A 26,115-nucleotide genomic window follows, 5' to 3' on the forward strand; every position below is an offset into this window, starting at 1 on the left:
TTTATAAATTTTAATATTTAACTATTAATAACATCTCTAACTGTTCTATATACTTAAAAATATCACAAAAATAACCTTGTTAGTTGGATGCTCTTTTTGTTTAAATTGTAGTTCGTATTTGACCCAGGGGCATGGTCAATCTTACAGGCCCACATTGTATCAAGTTCAGATATGGGGCCTCTTCATAATTTATATTTATAACCATAATTTGCCTCCATTTTAACTTTTTGAATAACAGCTTAATTTTATATTAGATACAAAACAAGCTAAATCTTAAATTTTACATTTACTTAAAGCTACATGTATTTACTTTTTGAAAATCTGTAACACTTCAATTTACCACAAATCTTAAGAGTATTTGCAGTCAAATCCTATCTCTTAGTAGCACCCAAAACAAAATTAAATCCTAGGAAGAAATGAGCAAGATATGCATGGGGAAAAAAAAAAAAAACTGTAAAACACTACTGAAGGACCCAGAAAAACTCATAAATTTTTGGAGCAAATATCCATGAATGAGGAAACTCAATTATAGAAACATCAGTGAATGTCTGTTTAACTAATGTAATTGCAACCAGAATCCCACTAAATATTTATGGGAAGTTCATGAGTTCATGTGATGGGTAAGCTGTAAGAAAGAACAAAAAAAATATTAAAAAGGAGAAACAAAGAGGTGAGATTTTGCCTATCAGATAACAAAGCAAATACAATGCTATACTAATTAAAACTTTTTTTTTTACTGTTAGCATAATTTATTTAGTTTATCAACATGAAATATTAAATTTCATCATTTGCTTCTGCTCCTGTTTTCTTGACCAATTCATTTTTTCCTTCCAAATGTTGCATATCACACCCCTTAAGAGATAAAGGCAACTTCAAAAGAACTGGACCCAACCCTTTGGAGTTATTATCCAATAACATTGCTTCTGAGTGAGCAACAGATGTGATTTCTCGAGAAGTTCTAATTACTTGAGGTGACAAAGGACTTTGAAAAACATCACAGCTAATGGACTTGGTTGAGACACTCATCTGCAGTTACCTGCATTTCTTGGTACCTTCTTTGTGGTCCTTGTAGTTTTCTTCAATCATCTTCTTTAACAGATTTTTAGACAGCATTGTTTCAACATCTTCACAACACAGATTTTGTTGTACCTCCATGGGCCCGGCCACTGGGCCGCAGGCGCTGCCACACTGACCACATGGCTGGCGCCGCACAGCAAGACCTTCGGCAGCGGCACGGAAAAGCACTAATTAAAACTTGATGTTGGTATAGGAATAGGCAATTAAGTAGAAGAGTATAGAGAAACCATAAGCAGCCTATGTATATTTACTTACTTTATGATAAAGATGCCATACTTCATCAGTTCAGCAGGCAAAAGACATATTGTTCAGTAAGTTGTACCAATAATGGGATATCCATCGAAATAAATTCTTAGAGCCCTGTCTTACAACACCTCCAAAATAAAACACAGGTCTTTTAAAGAGCAAAACATCAGATAGAATACCCTACAAGCAAGAGGAGGAATCAGTGCAATATTAGACTAAAAGGCTTTTCTAAGCAAAAATGTGTAAAACCTAGAAGTTATACATGAAAAAAGTGATGCATTTGCCAAAGAAACCATGTATTGAAGTATAGCATTAAAAATTTACATATATAACAAATTATTACCATTTACTACAGACACATGGTTCTCTATATATCATGAGTTATTACCATTTATTATGTATAAGTAGTTCCTAAAAAGTATATGAGAGAAGAATAAACACTTCTATAGAATAATTATCAAAGAATATTATTAAGAGCGTTGGAGAGGGTGAATTCAAGTACATTTGATACATCATAAGAACCTTTGTAAATGCTACAGTGTGTCCCACCTAGCACAACAGTGAAAAAAAAAAAGAGTATTATGAAAGAAGTCATTAAAGAGTACACAAGGGCTGGTGGAATGGCTCAAGTGGTTACAGTGCCTGCCTAGCTAGTGTGTGTATATATATACATACACACGGGGCTGGAGGTGTAGTTTAGTGGTGGAGTGCTTGCTTGGCATGCTTGAGATCCTGGTTCAATCCCCAGCACCACAGGGAGAAAAGAAATACACATGATCCATAGATATATGAAAAGATGCCAAGTCTCAATAATCAAAGAAATAAAACTTAAGACAATAATGAAATGTCATTTTTTAGCCATCAGATTAACAAACTTTTAAATTATTACCAGTATCAACTTTTAGGAAACTTGCAAGGAGTGAGCCAATTATTCACTGCTGGTGAAGGATAAAATGAGGAGATTAAAAGTTACCTGTTTACTTCACACCCATTGGGATAGCTATTATTACAAGAAAAAAATAAGTGTTGGTGAGGGCACGGAGAAATTGGAACCCTTGTGCATTGCTTTGCTATATACTTGCAATGCAGTATTATTCAGCCTTAAAAAGAAATGGAGTTCTGATACATACTGCACTATGGATGAACTTTGAAACATGCTAAGTGAAATAAGCCAGACACAAAAGGACAAATATTGTGTGATTCTACTTATACAAGGTATTTAGAATAGGTGAAGATGTAGAGACAAGTAGTAAAATAGTGGTTACCTGGGATGCAGGGAAGGGAGAATAGGATGCTGTTGTTATTTATCTGCTGTTCTGTTTGGAATGATGAAAAGTTCTGCAAATGGATGGTGGTGATGGTTACATTAATAGTGTAAATGTATTTAATACTGCTGAATAAAACACTAAATGATAAACTTTATATGTATTTTTTACTATTAAAAACTTAAAAAAAAACTAGTTCTCTAGTGAGCTACTTCTGATCTACCTTATAGAAATACTTCTGCATGTGCACAGAAATAATTGTCAAATGACAGGGGTGTTGGAATAGTGAAAAACAGGGCAAAAACAAAATAGCTATTAAGAGAGGAATGTAGCCAGGTGCCAGTGACTCACACCTGTAATCCTAGCTACTTGGGAGGTTGAGATCAGGAGGATCACAGTTTTAGGCCAGCCCAGGCAAATAGTTTGAGACCCCATCTCCAGAAGGGAGTGGAGGTGTGATTCAAGTGGTAAAGCACCTGCTTTCAAGCATGAAGTTCTGAGGGGAAAGAATGGCCACTAACGGCATCAAGTGCTGGGAGGAAGTGGAGCAAAGGAACTGTCCACTCTTTGCTGTTGGGAATGCAAAATTGGAACAGTTGGACAGTTCTTATAAAAATTAAACATGCTCTTACTATTGTGACCCAATAGTTACTCTCCTTGGCATTTACCCAAGTAAGTGAAAAACAGTCTACTCAAAACCTACACACAAATGCTTATAGCAGCTTTATTCATAATTGCCAAAACTTGGAAGCAACCAAGATGATCTTCAACAGCTCAGTGAGTAATCAAACTGGGCTATCCATGTGTAGAATATTGTTCTATGTTACAGAGAAACTAGCTATCAAGTCATAAAAAATACAGAGGAACCTGAAATGCATGTTGCTAAGTGAAAGAACTCAGTCTGAAAAGGCTCCATAATCTGTGATTTCAATTATGACATTCTGGAAGAGGCAAAACTATGTAACAATAAAAGGGTCAGTGGTTGCCAGGGGTTGAGGGGAGAGAAAGATGAATAAATGGAGCACAGAAGATTTTCAGGGCAGTGAAATATTCTGTATGATATCATAATTCATACATTTCTCAAAATCCATCAAATGAACTCCATTGTAAACTGTGGACTTTGGATAATGTTGTCAGTATAGGCTCATAAAGTTACAACAAATGTACTTTTTGGAATGAGATTTAGATAGTGAAGGAGGCTCTGTATGTGTAGGATTGGGTTATATGGGAAATCTGTATATCTTCTGTCCAATTTTGCTGTGAGCCTAGATAGATAGATGTAGATCTATCTATGCCCACATGGAAATTTCTCTGAAAACAGTAAATTGCAAGGCATTACATTAAGGATAACCCCACGTGTGTTTTGAAATGTTACCAGTGTCTGAATGGGTTCAAAATAAAAGAATAGGACAAGAAGATGTACATTAGGTTTTTTCAGGGGTCAGTTCTGGAAGGGCTTGTGGAAATAGTGTAGGAGCAGAGAGGCAAAGGGGATTTTGTTTAAATGCTCTTGCATTCTTTTAAAATGAGAATGTAGGGCTGGAGGGTGTGGCTTAAGTGGTAGAGCCCCTGCCTAGCAAGTGGAAAGCCCTGAATTCAAACAAAAACAAAATAAAACAAAAACCACAAGAATGTTTTGAGAATACATTCATATATTACTTATAATAGGAAAATGAAAAATTAAAATAATACATATCCTTGTTATACAGAAAACTTTGTTTAAAAGTATGTTCCACAATAGAGATAATCATTGTTTAATTTTGTGCATTTTCTTATAGTGTTTTGTTTTTGAGTCATAGATAGGTTCTCATTGAATTGCAGTTTTGTTACCATCTTTTTTAAAACTCAACTTTGTTCTGCAAGATGTTTTCAGTGTAATTAAAAATTGTTCAAAGCCAGGTGCCAGTGGCTCATGTCTGTAATTCTAGCTACTAACAAGGCAGAGATCAGGAGGATTGTGGCTCAAAGTAAGCCCAGGCAAATAGTTTATGAGACCCTATCTTGAAAAAAACCCATCACAAAAAGAGGCTGATGGAGTGGCTCAAGGTGTAGGCCCTGAATTCAAATCCCAGGACCACACAAAAAAAATGTTTCAACACATTTCCTGGGGCTTCATAATTGTGACACATTGGTACTATGGAATACTGATTTAATATTTCTTTAATATTGAGACAATTACATTGTTCCCATCTTTATGTGTAACTGTGTCTTCAGAGCATTCATTGTTTCTTTGTGGTCAGTTCCTAAATGGACTATCACCTTTATGAGAAGATATACATCTTAAAGTTGTAGATACTCTTATAAGGCTTTAAATATACAAACATGTAAATTATTTTTTAAACATAAAAGATTCAAGACCTATTTTTCCACAATACAGTATATGAATTTTAATAAAGTAGCAGACCAATTGGGTTGGCTTTTTTCATTGTTTCTTGACATTCTTTCCCACCTGTGAAAACCTCTGTATTCTTCACATATTGCTTTGAAATTTCTTTATTTCTAAAAACAGAGCAAATCAGAATTCCAATGCAGCCAGCTTGAATCAATCTTTCTGTTTCTCTTATGAGTAGGCAGTTCCTTCAGGCAGTGAATTAGCCCTTCACAAAACACCAGCACTATGTTTCTCTACCCAGTGTCTTAATAGGTGGCTGGGAAGACATTCAAAGGGAAGCATTGTGTTAGGTCTCAAATCTAAAGATGAAATCCCGTTTTTACTAATTGTAAGTAGTTTTCGTTGTTGCAGCTGCTGCAGTTTGTTCTGAGTTACTAAATTTTTTAGTATTTGCTGTAGTGAAATTTGGGGACGTATTTGTTGCAGTATCTAGTTGGTTTTGGTTTTACCTTATAGAAATATACCAGGATAGTTTGTTCTGTAAAGGAATCTATGGTGGGTGAATACCTTTTTAAAATATGAGGTGTGAAACAACCTTTTTGTAATTTTTATACTTTTGAATTTCTAAGTACAGAGCTAATAAGATATTTTTTGACTTCAGGCTACAATATTTAGCAGTAATTAATTTTTACTTATGAAGTAGATAATTTTTCCATATATTAATATCATGTGTGTTTTAGTTGGGTTTGTTACTGCAAGAAAACGTTTATGTTTAGGTCAGTAGTTCTCAAAATTGTAGTATCTGCAAGCAGTAGGATTAGCATCACATGGGAGTGTGTCACAGTGCAAGCTCTTAGGGCAGCACTGCTTAGAGGGGGAATCCTTGTCTAGGAGCCCTTGCCTAGCACTAGCAAAGCTAACAGTCCTTATTCAGAAACACCAGTAGGACCTAGCAAACTGTGCTTATCAAGCCCTTTGGACTATCCTGATACATGCCAAAGTTTGGGAACGGTGGTTTACATGATACATGTACAGTGGTTAAAAATCTTAGTTCTTATGCATGAGGCCTGGATTTGGCTTAATTCCAAGGTACATATTAGGAACTATAGCTGTAGTGCTTCTAATAGCTGTATAGGTGAAAACCTGATAGCAAGGGCAGTCTAACAAGAATTTCTTTCATTGTTTCCAGTGGTGAGGTTTTAAGAACTAACAAGTGAGCCAGGAATCCTTCATGGTTGAGTCAAACCAAACTGTTTCAGAACTTAGGATAATTAGAAGCTTCACCTTTGATAACATCACTTAGATTGTGCTCCCTCTTACCACATGCTTAGCATGACAACTCATGAATGCAGTCCTTTACATTTAAAATACCTAAGATTACTTTCAAAATTAAAGAATTATTGAATGAGCTCTTTCTAATGCGTTTAGGCTGTCAATGATTACAAACATTCAGCATCGGAAAGACATTCATTAATGCAATTAAAATATATATCCCCTAACTATTGGCTTATTTTATATAATTATTAACATTTTGGATAACATCTGTCAAATTATTTTTAAACATTTTTAATGGAAAACATTGTACTAATATATGTGTATATGTTTTAATCAGAAAAATACTCATGAATTTAAATGTTACATACATTTTAAAAATTATTTTAAGTGGTCTTTCAGGGTAGATAGACTATTAACTTCTTAAACATAGCTTTGGTTTATAAATGGGAACCTTTGTTATAAAGAACTAGATTCTTTGCTAAACTTAGAGTCTTAATGCTTATTTTGGCTCTGGACTCCACTTTTTTTTTTTTTTTTTTTAAATAAGTAGGAAGATAATTACTCTCAAGAAGTACAACTGGTTTGGTGATGGTGTCTGTCTGGCATAGCCAATAGCTTTTGTTCATGCTATGTATTAGAATCAGTGCCTAGAGAACAAGTAAAGTTTACAATGCTCTCTTTATGCATGTTAAGAAGTGGGAGATTTCCCAAAGCCAGGGGAAAGCTACAAAATTTTAAAGATAGTATTTCTGAATTTTAAGCCAAAAAAGTTATCTAAATATTCACACTCTTTCCATAACTAGATTATATTGTAAAAGGTCAGTTTCTTATTAGCCAACAGAAATTAAATTCATCTAGGCATTAGTTATTTTCTAAATGTTTATAACTCAAGAGTGAGGAAAGTATGGAATATATTTTTAAAAGATTTTTACCCAATCAAATGAAGTGAAATTTGTGACCAGTTTATAGAAAAAGATGTGGTAGAAAGTTGGGTGTTTAGAATTTCCTGTGGTTATTTAATCATGGACATAGATAAGATTAATAAAATTAAGAAGGGGAAGCAGTGTTCTATATTAACTAGTTCTTTTTGGCATAGGGATAGTCACATGGTAGTGACTGTTCCAAATCTAATGTCACTGTGCATTTCCACATGTAATTTATCTACTTTCTAAGCTGAGTAAAATAAACTGACCACTTTAAGATACATAAAACATAACTAAAGTTGGCAGCAGGTTAATAGATTTTTTTCTTCTCTAAGAGTTTAATGAACCTAGTTTGTAATTCCTCAAAAAGAGCTTCATTTTGAGGGGGATAATAAGTGATACATTCATTATTAACTGTTAGTGAAATGGGTCATAGTACTATAAGTCTGTAAGAAACAGTCTAGGGTATTTTGGAAAGACTTTAGCAGAAGTGAAATGAAATTTGAAGAGAGAATTTATAGGAAGCACAAATATTTTTGAACTTTCAAATTCTATTTCTAAGTTATTTGGAGTATATTGGTTATTTGAGTAATGAAAACTATATAGAAAAGGATTGAAGGCATGTTACTTATTTTTCTGCATGGGCTAAGAAGAAAATATTTTTTTTAATGTTTTCAATCTAATGATGTGCATCCTTGGTTTTCTTCAAACTAGAGAAATGAGTTTTCAGTGTAGTCTTTCACATTTGTTTATGACGTAGACATGGGCCAACATCCAATTTCATTTTGTCTTCCTACGCTGCAGGACTAGGAGTATGTCTTAATAGGCCATTTTATTTGTTTTTGATTCTACAGTTGTCTGAAGGAAACCAAAAGCATGCAAACTTACAGAAGAGCATTGAGAAAGCTAAAATTGGCCGTCAAGAGACGGTAAGTTTATGTCTGTAGAGTCTTTAATATTATAAATACTATATTCATGTGTATATTTAATATGCTGTGTATTTAAAACATATAACATAAACCCAAGAGCCAGACTGCCTGAGTTTGAAAATCTCCTAAATTCTCTATTCTCAATTTACTCAGTTGTAAAATGGGGAATAATAAAATCTACTTTGTTGGGTTATAGTGTAGATTAAACTAGTTAATATTTGCAAAACACTTAGAAGAGGATCTGATACATGTAAGCCCTATTAAATATTTATGTACATTGTAGAGTTTTTTTTTTAATTCTGGCACATAAACCGAAAACAATCAACATATCTTTGTGGCATTATAATATTTTTAAATTATTTAAATGAATGTTGACCTAATTTATTTTTAAAAGTACAATGTGCTTTAAATTATTACTACAGACTTTTACAAATCACTTTTCTTGTTTCATCATTAGCTCAAGAATGTATTTATGCAAACAGATTTTTAAATATTGAAGATCAGCTTGAACCAGTAAGCATTCCACTTTGAGCTCTATTTGTAGCATGTGATTGTGAAAGAAAATGATTTGAAAAGTTGTTACATCATAGGCTTTCAGTGTCTTTTTCCTTGCAAAGTTAATTTACATACATTCTATCATATTAGTAGTCAGCACAGTCTCAGATAGGAATTAGAAAATGGTAATTTCTGTAGAATAAAGAGAAGGTAACTTCTTGGCATAACTTGAAACTGTTATACTGTCTTCTTCAGTCAACAGTAGCAATTATCACTTCATTTGATCTCTTTTTTTCTTTAACACTGACAGTAATTTGTAGAAGTACCTTTAACTAGTGGTGATATATTCATGCCCAGAAAATATCAGCCAGTCTACTGAATGTTATTCAATCCACTGGAACCAGTGCAGCTAGGGGAGAAACCTACCAGCAAACTAGGTGTAGCCTTTTGCCATCACAAGGGTATGGTAATTCAGAAAATCGCCTGAAAAGGATGAAATCTTACCAACCAGTGTTTTTTCCAAAAATACCTATCCTCCATCTACTAGGGATTGTTCATAGTGATGATGGTGATGCTGCTGAAGAAATAACAGATATATTGCACTTACTATAAGCAAGGCAAGTACTATTTCAAATATATTGTATATATTCATTGAATCCTGCCAACAATCCAAGAAGCTGGCTACCGTTATATCTCTATTTTATGTTTGAGGGACTAGAAGTACAAAGAGGTTAAATAATTTGACAAGATCTCAGCACTAGAAACTAAGATGTTTTTAATTCAATGTGTCTGAAGAGTTATCCCTAGATTCACACAGGTGTTTACCACTCCATTTGTCCTGTCTTCATTAGCTTTTCTCCCCCTCTTGTTTTTTCCTCTTGGAGCACATTACATTGGGTGTAAATGGCAAATAATGACCATTTTTTTTTTATATTCTAGTTATTCTTGAATCTTCTGGGTTGTGCTAATGTGGTATATATGAACTACATTCAGTTGTTTACATTAAAATCAAATACGATTGAATTTAGTTTCTCACTCATAATAGCCACATTTCATGTGGTCAGTAGTCACATGCAACTAGTGGCTCCTGCATTGGAGAGTGCCAATCCAGGACATTGCTGTCATTGCAGAGAGTTCTGTTGGACTGTTGCTGCTCTGTATATGCATTCTGCTATATGAAGACCAGCAAAAGGAATGTTCTTCACTTTGGAACCGAAAGGAACATCCAAAGGCAAAAGTAGAAAAGCACAAATATAAATGAACAAGGTAGCAAGGAACCTTAGATGTGTCCCATTTAGGACACATTAATTTTATTTGATTTTGCCTCAGATTTATCTTATAATTATGTACCATAATTTTTGACAGCATATTTAGATGACTTTAAATATTTATAAAATTTAATCACCCTTTAAGTTTGAAATATTGTATAGAACACTTTTAAGCATAATTGTATGATTAATATTGCCATAAACTATCACATACATAAACACAATCTTGTGAAATTACCCAGAAAAGCATTATAACTTTCCCTAATATATGATAACATAGTTATCTTTGGGTTCATCCAAGCATAATCGGTAATATTTCATGTATTTATGAGTGTTCCATTATACATATTTACTCATTAGTTATTCATTATATATGAAAGATGCTTGAGATTTCAGAGAAAGATAATTGAGCTTGTTTTTATACTGTGCAGAAGCAAAAAATAACTATTCAAGTATGAGGCCCTGAGTTCAAACCTTTGTACCACCAAAAAAAGAAAAGAAAGTGGTGTAGTATTTGCATAAAACTTACACATATCCTCTCACATACTTTAAATCATCTCTAGATCACTTACAATACCTGATACAATGTAGGTGCTATTAGATAGTTGTTACACTGTATTGTTTAGGAAATAATGACAAGAAAAAGTCTGTACATTTGCAATTTTTTTGAGATATTTTTGATCTGCTGTTGGTTAAATCTGCAAATGCAACATTCATGGAGACAAAAGCTAACTGTATGAATACAGTATTCAGAAGTCTAACACACGTTGTTTATAAGAAATAAAATGCTTATAAAATGTATTACCTTAGCTGGGTGCCAGTGGCTCACCGTGTAATCCTAGCTACTCAGGAGGCAGAGATCAGGAGGATTGCAGTTTGAAGCCAGCCCGGGCAACAGTACCACCAAGAAAAAAGTATTGACCTTATAACATAATATGATTTCATTTGTCTCAATTGTTCCCACAATTATTTTGGATGCAGGAAGAGCGAGTCATGCTAGCAAAAGAGCTTTCTTCACTTCAGAGCAAAAGGGAACAGCTTAAGGCAGAAGTAGAAAAATATAAAGAATGTGATCCACAAGTTGTGGAAGAAATACGTAAGTCTGCACTACAACTTAAGTGTCTTTTTTGGTGGGGGAAGAGGGTGGACAGTGTTGGGGTTTAGACTCAAGATCACTTTGCCATCCCTTTTTTGTGTTGGGCATTTTCAAGACAGGGTCTCAAGAACTATTTGCCCGGGCTGGTCTTGAGATCTTCCTGATCTCTGTTTAGGATTATAAGTGTGAGATTACAGGTATGAGCTGGCACCCAGCCTTAAGGGTCTTTAACTTTGGTAATGAAAGAGACTTTGTACTTCTAGTTGCCTGGAAACTATTGTTTATGTATATGAGAAAATAAACCCAGTTAAGAGTCTTCTGAGTGCTCAAATTTTGCATTTGTAGCACCGTAGAAAAATACTGCCTTCATTGCTTCTTGGCCTTTTGGCTAAGATCAAGTGTAGTATCTGTTCTTAGTTTAATATCTGATACGTCCTCCATCTGAGGACAATATATTAAATGGATTTTTGGAACAGGGAGATGGAATAGGAACTCACTCTGTCTACTCCACGCATTGACCTGGCATTGCAGTACCTCCAGGAATGGTGCACCAAAAAAATAAAAAATTCCCTTAATATTTCCACTAAGGAGATGTTATGTTAAAGTGTTGAGTAGTGACAAGCTTGAAGAATTTCAAAAGTAAGGAAGGCGAGTGGAGCAGAAGATAAAAACAAAATATAAACATAGGAAACTGAGAAGTCAGAGAAGTAGCTGATTTGGTCCCAGGCACCTTGATTCTTAAATCTGTCATTATCTTCTAGAAAAAAAAGAATATCAAATATAAGAGTTTGCAAGTTGCAGAAAAATCACTTGTGCATTGAGTTGCTTTTTGAATATATCAATGATTTTCTGCCTTTCTTTTAAACCAGAGTCCTCAAAGCTTACTTGGAAATTTTTTAGATGTTTATGTAAAAATAAAACTTAAATATGTGAAGAGAAAGAGTAGATTATAAAGACAAAACATTTAATTGCTTAAGAAAATATGTATAACTTACTCGCATTTTCCTATTTTAACCTTTTGTTTAGAGAACTTTACCAAGAACAACTTTAGAAAAAACTAATATTGTAGAGTGCTATTGATGGCTTTGAAAGAAATGGAGAGTATTTGGTACTTTTAAAATTAACCCAGAAATAGTATGATTACAATTGTTTGTTTTTAGGGGTTTTTGGGAGAGGGTGAGGTTTTTTTGTTTTTTGTTTCTGAGACAAGGTCTCACTATGTAGCCTAGGCAGGCCTTGAACTTGGAGTCTTCCTTTATCAGTCTCCCGAGTGCTAGAATTAAAGGTGTGTACCATCACACCCTGCAAGAGTGATTAAAACTTTTATTTAAGCTTATTAAACTACTCTGATCTACACTGATGCTGGTCCTAAGCCAACTGATCATTTTGAGGTTCAGGATATCAACAGAGCTAGAATTACATGAGACAGATTCATGAAGTGGGCAAATTTATTTTGGGCTTGTAATTTAAGATATTGCCATTCTTTGTACATCTGAATCAAGCAGCAGTTTTGGCACTGCAACACCTCTGAGAAAAGTAATAAAACTTAAAGGAAAACATTTCAGTGTTTGCAAAAGATTTCCTGAAGTGCGGAATAAACCATTGAGGAGAAAGGTGCAACTGAAATTTCACACTGGTTACCTGCATCCTGCTGTCCACCTTAATCCTTGAATTTAAAATTTTGGTAATTTATTTCCTGGCCCAAGGAGTGCTACTATGATTGAGTATTCAAGATATGAAATCTAAGTAAGAAGAAAAGTAAATTTTTCTCATTTTCAGTAGCATCAGATTCCTTCCTTCCTTTTTCCCTCCCTCCCTCCCTTCCTTCTTCTCCCCTTTTTCCCACCCTCCTTTTCTCCCTCCCTCCTTCTGTTTCTTCTCTTTTCTTTCTTTCTTATAGGGTCTTATTATGGTGCCCTGGCCAGTCTCAATCTCTGGGCTCAAGAATTGTGCCTCAGCCTCCTAAGTAGCTGGGACCCTATCAGTACACCTAACTGAGACTACCATTCTTCATCAGTATCAGACCTAGGCTATCTTGTAATAGTTATTTATATGCTTACATCAAGTTGAATCTATATTTGGATCCTGGAGAATTTGTAATGATGAATCTATTAGAGCTATATTATTTTTGACTTGCAAATGAGAAGGTAAGAGTCCTTTCTTCTTAGCTTCTTGCAATTTTTTTTTTATTCTATTAAAGAATAGTCTCTGCTGGGGGAGTGGTTCAAGTGGTAGAGTGCCTGCCTAGCAAGCACAAGGCCCCAAGTTCAAACTCCAGTACTGCAAAGAGTAACTTACATAGACTAAAGAATAGTATCTATTCTATTTTATGGAGTACTTTAATTATAGAAAACTTACAACATTTTAGACAGTAGATGTATACAGTGATTACATTATTTCATAAATATATTTCAGATGTGAGGGTGTGACATCTTTTTCTATGAAAAGCCACTAAGATGGGAAATGGGGTTATAGCTAAGTGGTAGAATGCTTGCTGAATATATGTGAGGTTCTGGGTTTGACCCCCAAAAAATAAAAGCTACTCACCTACAATAATAAGAAAAAAATCTGTCAGCTTTGCAAGTGCAAAGCCTTGAGTTCAAACCCCAGACCCACCAAAACAACAACAAAAACTGTCAAAGTCTGTATACCTGTGAAAAGAATTTTTAGAAAATAACTTTACTTTATATTTATGTAGAGAAATGTCTAATTCCTCTCCCTTAAAATTGAGAATAGTGAATGGGCACTCCAGGCTACTCAGGAGGCTCATGGTTCAAGGCCTGCCCAAGGAGAAACAGTTTTTGAGACCTCACCTCAATGAGGGAAAAAGCTGGGCGCAGTGGCATGCACCTGTCATCCCAGCCATGATGAGAAGTATAAAATAGCCCGTGGTCCAGGCTAGCTTGGGTAAAAAGTCAGACCCTTCGCCAAAATAACCAGAGCAAAAAGGGCTGGAGGCATAGCTCAGGCAGTAGAGCACATGCCTCGGAAGTGTGAAGCCCTGAGTTCAAACCCCAGTGCTATCAAAAGAAAAAGAAAAATTCGGAATAGCAAACATAAACCTACCAAATGTAGCACTTCTGCTTGCAGTCAGTGTAGAATAGTGGAAGCTGGTTTTACTGTCCCCCTGAAAAACAACAAAAACTGTGGTTTTCAAGATATTTAATCCCAGGTAAGGAAGAACGGTGATTCTTAGAGAAAGGAAATAGATTTACAATTGCCCCGGCTTTTTTTTTTTTCTTGGTACTAGAGCTTGAACTCAGGGCCTTCACCTTCAGCCACTCCAGCAGCCCAATTTTTTGTGATAGGGTTTTTCGAGATAGGGTCTTGCAAACTATTTGCCTGTGCTGGCTTTGAACTGTGATCCTTCCGATCTCTGCCTTCTGAGTAGCTAGGATTACAGACAAGAACCCGGCTCAGCTTATTTTGTTGAGAGAGTTTCCTGGCCACAGCACAACCCTGCAGGTTGATTCCTTGAGTGGAGAACCTGGAACTGAGAGTCAGAAAGACCAAGATGTGTAGAGTTCATGAGCAGTTTAGTAGAAAGAAGGATGCAAAGAACTCTGGATATGTGCAGGATTATGAGGAAACTCCCCAAGCTGGAGAACTGTCTGATAGGATTAGAAGGAACAGTGCCAACACTCACTGGGGGCCAACTGTAGTGCCCATTTCTCACTAGCCAGGTGGGGAAAATTTACAGTTAATGGAATCTGGTTGAGAACTCAAGAAAGTCTTGAGAAAGAAAGAAAGTCTTGCCTCAACAGAGGGGAGTAACAACTGTTGACTGAGCTTTGCTCTCAACTTGCCTAACAAACCATAAGACCAAGACTTGAAAGCATCAAACTGTTACCAAACACATCTCATAACAAAGCTCAAGAATATTTGTAAAATATAAAAATAACTAGCATCATGTCTGTCATATTAGTGAAGATTACTAGGAATTCAAAAATGTCAGAAAGCATGATCTATAATGACCAGAATAATCCATTAGAACTGACCCAGGACATTTAGATTCTTGTAGCTGTGTTCCTTATGTTCAAACAGTTAAGTAGAAACATGAAAGATAAAAAAAATCTAAGTCAAATTTCCTGAAACGAAAACTATGATTATGACATGAAGATTACCCTGGTTTGCATAACAGCATATTAAATATTGCAGAAGAAGAAATTAGTATATTTGAGGACATATCAATAGAAACTATCCAAAGTGAAGCAGAAAAAACTTTAAATATGAAACTGGCATCTCTGAGCTATAGGACAACTTTACCTAGTGTATGTGTAATTGGAGTCCCAAAGAGAGTTTGGGGAACAGAGGTTGCTGGGCTAGAAAAATATGTGAAGAAATAAAAGCTTATTTGTTTCATAAATTGTGAAAAGTACAATGCCATAAATCTTAAAAACTTAAAATTTTAAGCAGAGACCTTTAGACAATGTTATTAGGCTTTAACCTCTATTTGCCTGATATCCCCTTTCCTCAACGAAACTAAATTTGATAATGAGGGTTTCATAGGATTTCAGCTATCAAATTAATGCAGAACAGATTATCTGAATTAAAGGATTATGAGTTTTACAAATTGATTTTAATAGGATTTGGTTCTTAATAGCATGGCTATTGCATCAATATTACAACACTCAGGCATATCTAAGCCTGTCATAGTTTATTTTGGAACACAGTTTGCTGATAGAGCTATAGCTGTTTGTTCATATTGGCAGGCTGTGTATTATCTCTCACTTATTTTTCAGTAATGCTCGTAAGAAATATTTACATTTCATCATACCAGTTGAATTATTGATATCATTAAGCAACTATTACCAAAATTAGTTGCACTTACACATGTCCAAGAAGTGAAAAGTAAAAACAGTAATTTAGTTTTGAAAATAAATTTCAGTTTTAACTACTGTAATCATTATTTGACAGTAGACAAAATAAGTAGTAGAAAGTAAATTCCCACATGTTTAATTTGTTAGCCAGGTATGGTGGTTCATGCCTGTGAATCCCAACTACTCAGAAGGCTGAGGCAGGTGGATCGCAAGTTTGAGGCCAGTCTGAGCAACTTAGCCAGTGTCAAAATTTAAATTTTTTAGAAAGCTCTGGGATACAGCCCAGTTATACGATGCTTGCCTAGCATGCACCAGAGCCTGGCTTCAATCCCCAGAATGGCAAAAGCAAAACAAAACAGAAAAACCTTGTAAGTAAATGATGTTAGAAGTAGTTAAGAAACTTCCTTAAGCTGGGCACCAGTAGCTCACAACTGTAATCCTAGCTGCTCAGGAAGCAGAGATCAGGAGGATGCTGTTCAAAGCCAGCCTGGGAAATAGTTCTACAGACCCTATCTAGGAAAAAACCCATCACAAAAAAAGGGCTGGCAGAGTGGCTCAAAGGGTAAGAGTACCTGCCTAACAAGCGTGAAGCCTTGAGATCTTTCTTCTAGAAGAAGAAAATCTAGACAGCATGAGTGGTGTGTAAGAATGAGAGTACAAGAGTGTTCACATTCTTAGTGCAGGACCTCAGATGGCCCTAAACTCTTCCTTCCAGCTGACCTTGATGTTCTGTGCAAGTAGGAAGCAAAAGACTGAGGCAGGACTGTAAATGACCTAGCATGGTGCAGCACACACATAGAGCTGTTTGGCAAAGAGAGGCCCTTCTCAAAGAGATTTAGTCCATGTGTTTTTAAGGAAATATTTGTTCAATCAATAGTTGATCATTGAGCTAGCCAAGTGAAAGATTCCAGTGGCCACACACAACAAAGAACACAGACTTTACAGAATTAGTTCAGAAAAACAAGCAAATGATAACTACAATAAGCAACAACCCTCAGGAGGGGGGAAATCTGATTTTCAGAATTGCCACATTATATTATTGTAAAGTTCCACTTTTGCAATAAAAAAATTTTAAGATATGGAAAGAGACAAGAAAATATGCCTCACACACTGCAATAAAAGCAACAGTAACTGTTACCGAGGATGCCCAGTTGAAGAACTTAACTAGACAAAGACCTTAAGTCAGTTATTTTAAACATGTTCACAGAGCTAAAGGAAACCATGTCTGAAGAACTAAAGTAAGTGTAAGAAGGGTACCTCACAAAGTGGAGGATATCACTAGAGGAACTAAGTAGAAATTCTGGAGTTGAAAGCTACAATAAACCCCAGTACTCAGAAGGTGAAGACAGGAGGGTCATGGATTCAAGGCCAGCCTGAGCTTCGTAGTGAGACCTTGTCTCAAAAAATAAACAAAAAACTATAGTAGCCAAAAATGAAAATTTTCCCAGTGGTTAGCAAAAGCTTTGAATAGGTCAAAGAAACAATCAATAAAATTGAAGAAGATAGTTCAATTGAAATTTTCCAATCCAAGGGACAGAAAGAACAAACCATGAGGAAACATTAACAAATACTCAGGGACCTATGGGACACCATCAGGAGTGTCAAAATACACATAATGGGAGTTCCAAAAGGGGAGGAGATAGGGGAGAGAGAATATTTGAAGAAATAATGGTAGAAAAGCATCCAGATTTGATATTAAAAAATTAATGTACACACCAAAATGATCAGTGAACCAGGATGGACACATGCAAAGAGATATACAGACACATCATAATCAAATTGTCTAAAGCTAAAGCAGAATCTTGAAAGCAGCAAGTCATCACAAACAAGTACTCTTCCATAAGATTAACAGCTTGTTTCTCATTAGAAACTACAGAGGCCAAAGGCATTGGGACAACATACTCAAAGTGCAGGAAGAAGAAAATCTGTCAACCAGGAATTCTGTATCTGGAAACATTTTCTTTCAAAAAGGAAGGGCAAAATAAGATACTCTCAGGTGAACAACTAACAGTTTGTCACTTAAAAAAAATACTAAAGGTGTTCTTCAGACTGAAGTGACATGAAACTGGACCAAAATTTAATCAAATGAAGAAATAATTTGCATTGCTAATGGTTACTACACAATATAAAGGAGAGTATACATGTATTTTTGTTTGTATTTCCTTTTGTTCTCCAATCTGATTTAAAAGACGGCTGCATAGAGCAAATAGTTGTAAATCTACGATGGGGAGTAGCTCAAATAAGAGACTTCTTAAGCACAAGGCCCTGAGTTGAAACCCCAGCACTGCAAAAAACCATTTAACACAAAAGAGGGCAGAATAAAAGAGACATGGCATAGCAAAGTGGCATATGTAAATTCTACCTCACCATAATTATACTAGATGAAATGGATTGCTCTCCAGTTATAAGACAGGGAACAGCAGAATAGAAGAGTGCACATAGCTAACTCTATTCCACCTACAAAAGACTCATTAGAATGGTAACACTGTCTAAACAGTAACTAAAAGGGAGTTGTAGCAGCTAAACTAATACCAGGAAAAATAAGACTTTAAGACAAAAATAACTAGAGAGAAAAAAGTAGTTTATAATGATAATGATAAAAGTGTTAACCTTTAAAATGATATAACAATTATGTATATATATATTTATATATATATAATTGTGTGTGTGTATATATATATATATAAAACAATAGAACACTAAAATACTTGGGAAAAAAATGAAAGGGCTGAAGGGGTAAATAGATAATTCAGTGGTAACAGCTGAAAACATCGGTGTGCCTCTTTAAATAAAATTGAAAAACAGGACTTGAGGGTATTCTCGGTGATGTTACACCTGCTTAGCATCAGACTCTGGGTTAAATCCCCAGCATTCCCCCACAAAACAGCAAATGAATCAGAATATAAGGAAATATATAATATAAGGAAAACTTAACATAACTATACACAGACATATATAAAACATTCTACCCAACAACAGCAGAATATACATTCAGTAAATTTTAAGGAATTAAAGTGATAAAAGGTATGTCCTCTGATGTCAATTAAATATTAAAGGTAGATAATAACAGAGGGAAAATTACCAAATGTGTAGAATCTAGTCAGCACACTTCCTAAACGAGGATGGGCCAAAAGAAATTAGAAAAGGAGATGAATGAAAACTGAAACACACAAAAACTTAGGAGGATACAATAAAAGCAGTGCTGAGTGGTAAATTATTAACTCTTTTAACACCTGTATTTAAAACAAAAGAAAGACCTCAAAATAGGAACCTAGCTCTGTGCCATAAAATGGTAGAAAAAGAGAACATACTAAACCTCAGAAAGAAAGAAGGAAAAAAGATAGGAACAAGAATAAGTGCAATATAAAGAAAATAAAGAGAAAAATCAAATGAAAACAAAAGTTGATTGTTTAATCCTATCAGAAATGTGACAAACTGTTAGATAGACCAAGTGAAAAAGAAGACTCAAATTACTAAAATCAGGAACTAAAGAGGGAGTCTTACTGTGGACCTTAGAGAAATAGAATGAATTATAAAGGAATAATATGGAAAGTTGTATGGCAGCAGATTTGATAACTGAGATGGACAAATTCCTTGAGAGATTACTGTGCTGCTTAACTTTGATTGTCAACTTGATTGGATTGAGAAATGCCTAGGAGAGTGCCTCGAGGGCATTTGCAGGGAGGATCAGCTAAGGGAGGATGACCCACCCTGAATATGGGCAGCACTGTGTCATAGGCTGGGGGCCCAGAGAATAAAAGCGGAAGAAGGAAAAAGCCAGCTGCGCAGGCATTCTCTCTCTCTCTGCTTCCTGGATGCCATGATGTCAGCTACTTGTGCCTTTCTGCCTCGATCGACTGAAACCTCTGAAACTGTGAGCCAAAACAAATCTTTCCTCTTTTAGGTTGTTTATATCAGGTATTTTGTCACAGTGACATAAACACAAACTAATATAGATATATACTACTAAAACTGGCTAAAGCAGAAATTGACAATCTGATTAGACCTATAAAATGTAAATAGATTGAACTAATAATCAAAATATTTATCATAGATGTTCTGCCTCATCTCAGGCCCACAGTGATGGAACTAAGGGACCATGGACTAAAACCTCTGAAACCACAAGCCAAGATAAATCTTTCATCTCTTAAAAAGAAAAAAAAACCAGGTGTGGTAGCTCATCCATAATCCCAGCTACTCTGGAGGTAGAGGCAGGAAGATCTGGAATTCAAGGCCAGCCTGTGCAAAGGTAGCAGTGAGAGCCTGTCTTGAAAACAAAATAAAAACGAAAGGGCTGGGGGGCATAGCTCAAGTGGTAGAGCTTTTGCCTAACAAGTGAGAGGCCTAAATTTAATCCCAAACATTGCAATGAGAAACAAAATTACCATAATGGAAAAACCCAGTGTTCAGCAATGAAATTCTATCAAACATTTAGTTTTCAAAAAATATTAGAAAAAGGCTTCCTTACTCATTATTTGATGCCAATATTAATTTGATACCAAAACTAAATAAAGCTATCACAAGAAAATTTTAAGTTAATGTTATTTATGAATATGGATTTGAGAAATCTCAACAAAATACTATCAAACTAAATCAAACAGGATATAAAAATGATTATATACCTTAATGAAGTAAGTTTTATCCCAAGGATATAGGGTTGGTTCAGTCGATGAAACAACAAAATCAACATATAAAAATCAATAAACATATTTATAAAATAAAGTTGGAGGGATCAAGGGGGTGATCGTAGATTGTTTAAGTAGATGAAAAAATATTTTACAAAATTCAACATCCTTTCATAATTAAAAACACTCAACAAACTAAGAATAGAAGTGGACTTCCTCATCCTTATGAAAGGGTATATATACAAAAATCCACAAATAACATCCTATTGAGTGGTGAAAGACTGAATACTTTCCCCATTGGTGTTTACCCTCACCACTTATTCAACACTGGACCAAATGTTCTAGCTAGGGCAGTTAGGCAAGAAGAAGAAGTAAAAGGCATTCATTTTGAAAAGGAGGAAGTAAACCTTTCTCTATTTTCAGATGACAAGATTGTATATATAATTAGAAAGTCCTAAACAACATATGCAACACATACCAAAAACAAAGCCACAAATGTAATACAAAGTTAATATTTAAAAAATCATGCTGGGACTGGGGCTGTGGCTCAAGTGGTAGAGTTGCCTGCCTAGCAAGCGTGAGGCCCTGAGTTCAAATCCCATACCACAATAAAAAATCATGTTTATTTCTTTTTTGTTGCTTTTGGTGTTGCTGTGTGCATGTTTGTTTTTATGACAGGGTCTCCTTGTGTAACCTGGGCTGACCTCAAACTCTCAATCCTCCTGCCTAAGCCTGCCAGATGCTGAGTTTACAGGTATGTGCCACCATACCTGGCTTCATTTGTATTTTTATATGCAAGCAGTAAACAATCTAAAAATGAAATTAAGAAAGAAATCTATGTTTTTCTATAATAATACCAATATGGATAAAAATAACCTAGGAATAAAGTTGAGCAAATTGCAAGACTCTTTGCCTAGCGAGCTCAAGGCTCTGCATTCAAACCCTAGTACTGAAGGAAAAAAAAAAATGTGCAGGACTTGTACTAAAAACTACAAAACATTGGGCTCTTTGGGGGGGTGGGTGGAGATTGGCAGTATTGGAGTTTGAACTCAGGGCTCATGCTTGCTAGGTAGGCACTCTGCTGGTTGAGCCACTCCACCATTCCTTTTTTTGTGTTGGGTATTTTTGAGATAGGATGTCTTAAACTATTTGCCTAGGTTGGCTTTGAACTGCGATCCTCCTGATCTCTGCCTCCCGAGTAGCTAGGGTTATAGGTGTGAGCTGCTGGTGCCCAGCCAAAACATTGTTGAAAGAAATGAAAGATTTAATTAAATTGAAAGACAGCATATGTTCATGGGTTGACTTAATATTATTAAGATGAAATACTTCCCAAATTGACCTACACATTTAATGCAAAGACTATCCAAAGTTCCAATTAGTTATTTTGCAGGAATTGACAAAGTAATCCTAAAGTTCATAGAGAAATAGAAAAGACCCAGAATGGCCAAAAGCATCTTAAAAAGAACAAACTTGGAAGACTCAGATTTCTTAATTTTAAAATCTACTATAAGTCTATAGTAATTGAGGTAGTGTGGTACTGGTATAAGAATGGATATTTTGATTAACAAATGGAATTGAGAGTCTAGAAATAAACACAACTGAGTTTAAATAAGAGCACCAAAACCATTCAGTTGTGAAAGAAATAGTGTTTTCATCTAGGTGCTGGGCACAACTAGATATTCTCATTCAAATGAATTAATCTAGACCCCATCTCATATCATAAAAATTAAATGAATCAAAGACCTAAGTGTAAGAACTAGACAATTCTTAAAAGAAACATAGATATGGATCTCTTTGTCTTTGGATTAGGTATTGGTTTCTTTGATTAACATCAAAAGCATAAACAACTGAAGAAAAAAGTATGCAGGTTGGGTTTCTATCAAGATTGTGGAAAGAAAACTCACAAGATGGGAGAAAATATTTGTAGATCCATTATTTCCAAGTATATAACATCTAGAATATATAAAGAACTCTTAAAATTCAACAGTAAGAAAGCAGTCTCGCTTAAAAGTGGTCAGTGATTTGAACAAACATTATTCCAAGGGGGAATGCTCAGCATTAGCCGGGTGCTGGTGCTCATACCTGTAATCTAGCCACTCAGGAGGTAGAGGTCAGGAGGGTCGAGGTTCGAAGTCAGCCCTGGGCAGATAGTCCTCGAGACCCTATCTCAAGAAAAACATCACAAAGCAGGGATGGTGGAGTGGCTCAAATGGATGAGCACCTGCTGCCTAGCAAGTGTGAGACCATGAGTTCAACCCCAGTGCCACCAAAAAAGATGCTCAGCATTAGGCATTAGAGAAATGGAAATCAAAACCACAATGATATGATACACTAGGATAGCTATCACTTTAAAAAAACAAAAAAGGAAATAGCAAGTGTTGGTGAGGATGTAGAGAAATTCAAACCTTTATGTTTCTAGTAGGATTGTAAAATGGTACAGTCACTTTTGGAAACAAAAAACATGTTCATGCAAAATTTACTCTTTTTTGGTCAGACTGTGGCTTGAACTCAGGGCTTCACACTTGCAAAGCAGGCACTCTACTGCTTGAGCCACGCCTCAAGTCCATTTTGCTCTGGTTACTTGGAGATGGGGCTCTCATGAACTATTTGCCTGAGCTGGCTCTGAACCAAGATCCTCCCAATATCAGCCTCCAAAGTAGCTAGGATTACAGACCAGCACCTGGCTCATGCAAAAACTATTAAGTTCTTCAGATTAGTGGAAATAACCCAAATGTCCATTTGGGTTATTGAATAACCATTTGGGATGATGAATAGCAAATGTTAAATTTATCAAACGCAAAAATTAGGCTCTTTTTTTTTTTAACTGGAGGCATGGCCCAAGTGGTAGAGTGCCTGCCTGGTAAGCATGAGGCCCTGAGTTCAAGCCTCCAGCATGAAAAAAAAAAAAAAACGTGCTACACCATAAATGAATCTTGAAACCATTGTGGTATAAAAGAGAAGCCAGACACAAAAGACCACATATTATATATTTCCATCAAAAGAAATAGCCACAAAAGGGAAATCCACAGAGACAGAAAATAGATTAGTGGTTTTCAGGGTCTAGAGGAGCAGGGAATGTTTCACAACTGCTGATGGGTACAAGGGTTCCTTTTATGTGATGAATATGTCCTGGAATTAGATAGTAGTGATGATTGTACAATCATGTGAATAATAAAAGCCACTGGATTATATTAACATGGTGAGTTTTGTGCTCGGTAAATTATCTTTTAATAAAAATAAATGTCATTATTGTAAGTAATATTTAAGCCCAGTTGACCATGATATTGTTATGTTCTATGTAGATCAAGTTGAAAGACATAATATGTACAAGTAAATTGAATAGTGTATTTATTGATGTGTAATTTTTTTTTAGGCAGTGTTGTGGCATATAGCACAGGCTGGCCTCACACTTTAAATCCACCTGCCTCAATCTCCTGACTATTGGAATTATAGGCATGAAAAGTAAAAATAATTATTTTCTGCTATGGAGCTACTTTCTTACCACTAAAATTTTTATTTTCTTTTTTTATTTTTGCAGTTCTTGAAGTTGAACTCAGAGCTTTGCCATTTTAGGCAGGTGCTTGCTCTAACACTCCACCAGCCCTTTTTGCATTGGTTGTTTTTGAGATAGAGTCTTGCTCTATGCCCTGACCAGCATGGACCACGATCCTCTTATTTGTACTTTCCCTCGTAGCCAGGCGAGCATCACTGTGCCCAGCCACGGATTGAAATGAAGCCTCTAACATGTTGCCTGGGCTGGCCTTGAGTAACTAGGATTAGAGAGTTGAGCCACAGTGCCTGGCCACCACTAAAAATTTTTAAGGCCAGATTTATCATGGCCTAAGAATATGTATACAATGAAGTTCTTACCATTAAGTTTAAATTATTTTGTCATCTTTTGATATGGTTAGTTTTTTGAGAAATGTCTCATTTAAACTTATACGTTATTTTTTAAAGACACAAGTACAGGGCTGGAGCATAGCTCAAGTGGCAGAGCACTTGCCTAGCACATGCAAGGCCTGGGTTAAATTCCCAGTATCGCCAAAAAACCAAAGTACAATGACGAAAAGGGAAATTGTTCACACTGATTTTCTGTTCTTGACTAATAAAACTTTAAATATCTCAAGTTTCCTTGGGAATTTGAGCAGGTTTATAAGGTACAATGTTATACCACTACTTGAGTTTTGTTTTAGTAGCGTTTGCATATATATATTTTATAAAATAGGTAAATTTTATTAAAAATTTGTTCATGTGAAAAATATTAATCTACAGATAGCTTAAAGTAATTTTACATATGCAAATACAGTAATTACATATAATGTCATATACATAATTTTTTCCAGGTCAAGCAAATAAAGTAGCCAAAGAAGCTGCTAACAGATGGACTGGTACGTATTATAATGATACTGGTAAACTATATTTAAACTTCTTCCACACTTAGTATGATGTGAAATTCAGATGCCTTTGTGCTAGCTTTGTTCAAGAAAGGTCATCTCTGGAAATGCATGCATTGCTCAAGTTTTTATACATTAAATTGTTTCAGTTACTTAAGGTTATTTTAAAAAATCTTACTATGATTCATTTAGTAAAAGTGTAAAATATTTTTGTAAAACCAGTTATGGCCACCAGTTTAACTTTTATGTAACTTTTTCCAAGATAAATCACTCAGGCTAACCATTTAAGTTTCATATATATTAACAATGTATGTCTCATTATAGATTCATATGTTAGTATTTTATTAATATATTAATATATCACTATTTTATTAATGTATATGAAACATATAGTTAAAGTCTCATGTATTTTAGTGTAAAGTATACTTTTAGGACTGTATTTTTATGGAATCCTAAAGATTTGTCTTGCAGATAATAATAATAATAGTTAACATTTATTGAGAGCTATTTGCCAATTACTGTAATGGTACCTCTGGTTCATTCTCACTTATCTCCACAATAATACTGTGAGATAGATGGAATTATTCTCCCTTACTTTGAAGAAGCCTCAGGAGACCAGATGTCTCAGATGTTCTGCTAGGCTGCAGAACATCTATTAGAAACCTCCTTTTCTGATTCCAGGGTGCAGGCTCTCACCCTCCACTCTAGAATGCTGTCTTCCCCGTAAGCCTACTTTCATGCAAATACTATAGTAATCCGTTTGCTGATGATACACAGCTGATCTACACCAGAGACAGTCTTTAAAAATGGTAATTAATAAGGCATTATGTATGTGTCTTAAGGGCAGGACAAAGTTAATAGTGATTGCTTGATTTATATATAAGTACGGTTAATATTATTAAAATCTGCCAGAAAATTACACTCATGTTTCACCAATATTTAATTATAAAATAGTGGCAATTGAATTTTTCCACCCTGGTGAGAGTCTATGATATTTCACATGTATTACTCATCTCCTCATTATGCCTGTGTGGGAGAACATGGATGTGAGGGATGCAGAGCTGTGAAAAGCTTCAAGTGCCTGTGTCTAGTCAGCAAGGATTAGTCACAGGAAGAGCAGGTTTGCAACAGGTTTTCCTGACACCCTGGCCAGGCCTGGGTTTCACAGAAAATTTAAAAATCATCTTCTCCCAGTCTGTTTTAGAATTAAGTACATTGGTAAATTGGCCTTTGGCTCCTATAAAATTATAATTTTATTTATAACAAATTGTTTCCTAAGTAATATAATGCTTTAGTGATAAGAACAGAGAAGAGTAAAAAGAGCAAACATTAAAGAAAAGAGAATAGTGAAATGTGTCTTATAAAGTACA

The 26,115-nt window shown here is 35.3% G+C and overlaps 1 protein-coding gene and 1 non-coding gene across 9 annotated transcripts in view; both read left to right on the forward strand.

Annotated features, from left to right (window-relative positions):
* Positions 1–26,115, forward strand: part of Mnd1 (meiotic nuclear divisions 1) — a 92,600-nt gene that overhangs the window by 62,833 nt on the left and 3,652 nt on the right. For 2 of the 8 annotated variants that reach the window (XM_074041316.1, XM_074041315.1), the window contains exons 5-7: positions 7,973–8,047; positions 10,792–10,906; positions 24,695–24,739. In XM_074041316.1, coding sequence (XP_073897417.1) covers positions 7,973–8,047; positions 10,792–10,906; positions 24,695–24,739 — 235 coding nt within the window. The other 6 variants (XM_074041321.1, XM_074041320.1, XR_012435612.1 and 3 more) reach the window with 5 other exon arrangements.
* On the forward strand, positions 11,275–11,462 carry LOC141411079 (U2 spliceosomal RNA). Its single transcript, XR_012435935.1, has one exon. It is a non-coding gene; the product is annotated as a U2 spliceosomal RNA (small nuclear RNA).

This window comes from Castor canadensis, chromosome 9, assembly GCF_047511655.1.
Source record: "Castor canadensis chromosome 9, mCasCan1.hap1v2, whole genome shotgun sequence".
NCBI lineage: Eukaryota > Metazoa > Chordata > Mammalia > Rodentia > Castoridae > Castor > Castor canadensis.